We start from the raw sequence: 3,260 nt of genomic DNA, 5'->3' as shown, positions 1-3,260 counted from the left end.
TGTCACAGGGATACACTGTTTCTGTATCTCACTGTCACAGGGATACAGTGTTTCTGTATCTCACTGTCACAGGGATATACGGTTTCTGTATCTCACTGTCACAGGGATATACTGTATCTGTATCTCACTGTCATAGGGATATACTGTATCTGTATCTCATGGTCACACAGATACATTGTATGTGTATCTCACTGTCACAGAGCTATACTGCACCTGGATCTCACTGTCACCTGGATCTCACTGTCACAGGGATATACTGCACTTGTATCTCACCGCCAGTTGGCCGAATGGCTAGTTTGTGATGGAGTGAGATGCCAACAGTGTGGGTTTAATTCCCATCACTGGCTGAGGTTACCATGAAGGACTCTCCTTCTCAACCTCTCTCCCTTGCCTGAGACAAGGTGACCCTCAGGTTAAACTACCATCAGTTATCTCTCTCTCTCTCTCTAATGGGAGAGCAGCCCTAAGGCAACTTTGCCTTTTATTTCTTTTTTATTTCAGGAATATACTCTACTCATAAAAATCTTAATGTACATTCATAGTCACTAGAGCAGTTCGATTCTGTACACAGTCTTCACATACGCAGAATGAACAAACCCAAGGCATTTCTTACTTATAAAAGTATTATATTTTCATGTATTTGAGGCACCAGGATGATCTAATAACTGAACAGACCCTCATTTAACTTTGGCAGAAAGACCTCAGCCAGTGGTCTTTCCCCAGTGCACCTTGGTACAGCTGCCCCAAGCTTTAGTTAGTCCCTCAGCACATTGTCCTGGTTCTCGGAATGTGCCAGTCTGCAACACTCAGTCGAGGTCAACTCCTCGTTCTGGGAGACCAACATGTTTCGGGCAGACCAAGGAGCATCTTTCACTGAGATGATGGTCCTCCAGGTGCAGTTGATGTTTGTCTCAGTATGCGTCCTGGGGAACAGACCGTAGAGCACAGAGGCTCATGACATGGTGCTGCTTGAGACGAACATCAACAAGAACCACTGCACCTTTCTCCAAACTGCCTTTGCAAAGGCACTGTCTAGAAGGTGTGTGACAGCCCCTACCACTGACCCCCACCCCACCACAAGGACAGTGTGTGGTGTAGACTGACCGGGTGTACATGAAGGATCTCACAGGTAGTGCCCTGCTCACCACCAGCCAAGCGATGTTTTGGTGTTTGTTGGAAAGTTCTGGTGATGTGGCATTCTGCCAAATGACTTTGACAGTCTGCTCAGGGAACCACCCAACAGGATCCACCCTCTCCTTTTCTTTCAGGGTCTCTAGGACGCTACATGCTGACCACTGCCTGATGGACTTGTGGTCAAAGGCACATTTCTTTGTGAATTTCTCCATGAAGGACAGGCATTACAGGACAGTCCAACTACTTGGAGCATTCCATGGCAATGAGGCCAGTCCCATCCTTCACAACACTGGGGACAGGTAGAACCTCAGTACGGAGTGACACTTGCTGTTTGCATACCGAGGGTCTACGCACAGCTTGAAGCAGCTGCACACAAAGGTGGCCATCCGGGTGAGAGCAGCATTGGGTACGTTCTTGCCCCCACTCCCCTTATCCAGAGTTTTGTATATGGTATCCCTGCAGACACTGTCCATCTTAGACCTAAAGGTGAAATGAAAGATAGCTCAGGTGACTGCAAAACGGTACAGGTTCTGGGCCAGATCTCTGCCACATTCCTTTACCTTTTACTTTATTATTTTGAAAATATGCTATATTCATTAAAAAAATCTTTCTATGCACATGACACAAACGTAGTTCAGTTCTGTACAGTAGCATGTCAAGGAAACAAACAAACATTAGAAAACAAAAGAACTGCGGATGCTGTAAATCAGGAAACAAAAACAGAAATTGCTGGAAAAGGTCAGCAGGTCTGGCAGCATCTGTGAAGGAAAAAACAGTCAACATTTTGGGTCTGGTGACCCTTCCTCAGAACAGTTCTGGGCTGAGCTTTTCCAACAATTTCCAACAAACATCAGAGTTTGACTCTATCCAAACTGAAGGCATCTCTTGCACATACAAGACTACATTTACATGCATTTGAGACGCTAGCAGGGTCCGATAACTGAACGGACCCCCATTTACCTTTTACTGTCACAGAAAGATCAACATCTGCAGGTGCTCTGGCATGGATACCTGTGTGACCCTGACACAGACAGTGACCTTGACACCTCCATCTGTCACAGAGATATTTGATATTTATTGTTAAAACACAAGTTACAAGCCATGGTAAGCCATTAAAAGTTAAGCTTTGAGCAACTGTAAGACAGATGGAGGTAATTTGCAAAGAAATGGGATTTAAACACAGACAATGCTGTCTGAGCACAGCAAGAGAAGAAAGGCAGCTTATTATAGCAGATACTCCACTGACAATAGGTCTACCCTAAGGCTTGTCGCAACTTCATCCTCACTTGCACCCCACGCTTTAGCTGTTTAGTTTTAACTTCCAGCGGCTACAGGTTGGTTTCAGAGCAAGTCGTTGTGCTGAGGGTTATTATCTGAAAGCTGTCAGCTAACAACAGTTTAACAGTGGCGGGGAGGCGGGGATGATGCAAATGGGTCAGTGCACAACCGCCCCCGACCTTTTACCCTTCCATACGTGACAGCAGTTTCCAATACCCCCTCCCCAAGTCTGTGCATGAACTCAAACTCCTCACCTTTCAGGTAGTCGTGCATCCGTTGGTCCAATTGGGTGGAAAAGTTCAAACCCATCGCTGCCAGGGAGTGAGGTGCAACTCGCTGAGAGGGCTGGAGTGGGATGGGGAGGGGGAGGAGGGGAAACTAGAGGGTGGTGGGGGTGGGGGGTCACCAGGGAGTTGCTTCCGAGCTGGTTGCTGAGTGATTCTCACGGGGAGCTTCTGAGTCTCCTGAAGGGTGAGGCAGAGGAAATGTATTTCCCCAGCATCGCCCAGAGCAGACCTCACCGTCACAGTGAGTCAGTGCACGAATATGTAACAGCGTCTCACATTACCGCGGGCACTGAACGTGTTCACCATCCCCACCCCCACAGGATGTTTTAGGGCAGGGATGAGATGGCACCCCGCTTGCCCCTGTTAGTGGGTACAGCCTCTCTGTCCTGGTCTCAGTGCCCCAAGTGTGCTTCCTACTCTCTCTGACTGCACTTAACTGAGCTCTGGCAAGGGCAGGGCTCGGCTTTAAAGTCGACCACAGCGACTAGGGGGGCTGGAGGGAGTTACTTTCTCAGGATCCTCACAAATCCAATAAGCTGCGGGCCCCCAAAGCGCAATGAA

The 3,260-nt window shown here is 47.9% G+C and overlaps 1 protein-coding gene across 3 annotated transcripts in view; it reads right to left on the bottom strand.

Moving 5' to 3' along the window:
* The window catches only part of LOC109923634 (protein Niban 1-like), a 50,508-nt gene extending 47,693 nt beyond the window's left edge, over nucleotides 1-2,815 (bottom strand). For 2 of the 3 annotated variants that reach the window (XM_048618008.1, XM_048618007.1), the window contains exon 1: nucleotides 2,667-2,815. In XM_048618008.1, coding sequence (XP_048473965.1) covers nucleotides 2,667-2,721 — 55 coding nt within the window. In that variant the 5' untranslated portion in view covers nucleotides 2,722-2,815. The remainder of the gene's footprint in view (nucleotides 1-2,666) is intronic. The other variant, XM_048618006.1, reaches the window with a different exon arrangement.
* Between the last annotated feature and the right edge of the window lie 445 nt (nucleotides 2,816-3,260).

The sequence above is a fragment of the Rhincodon typus genome, chromosome 38, assembly GCF_021869965.1.
Source record: "Rhincodon typus isolate 14 chromosome 38, sRhiTyp1.1, whole genome shotgun sequence".
Classification (NCBI taxonomy): domain Eukaryota; kingdom Metazoa; phylum Chordata; class Chondrichthyes; order Orectolobiformes; family Rhincodontidae; genus Rhincodon; species Rhincodon typus.
Note: the sequence above shows the minus strand (reverse complement) of the source record. Positions and strands in the feature narration are given on the sequence as shown.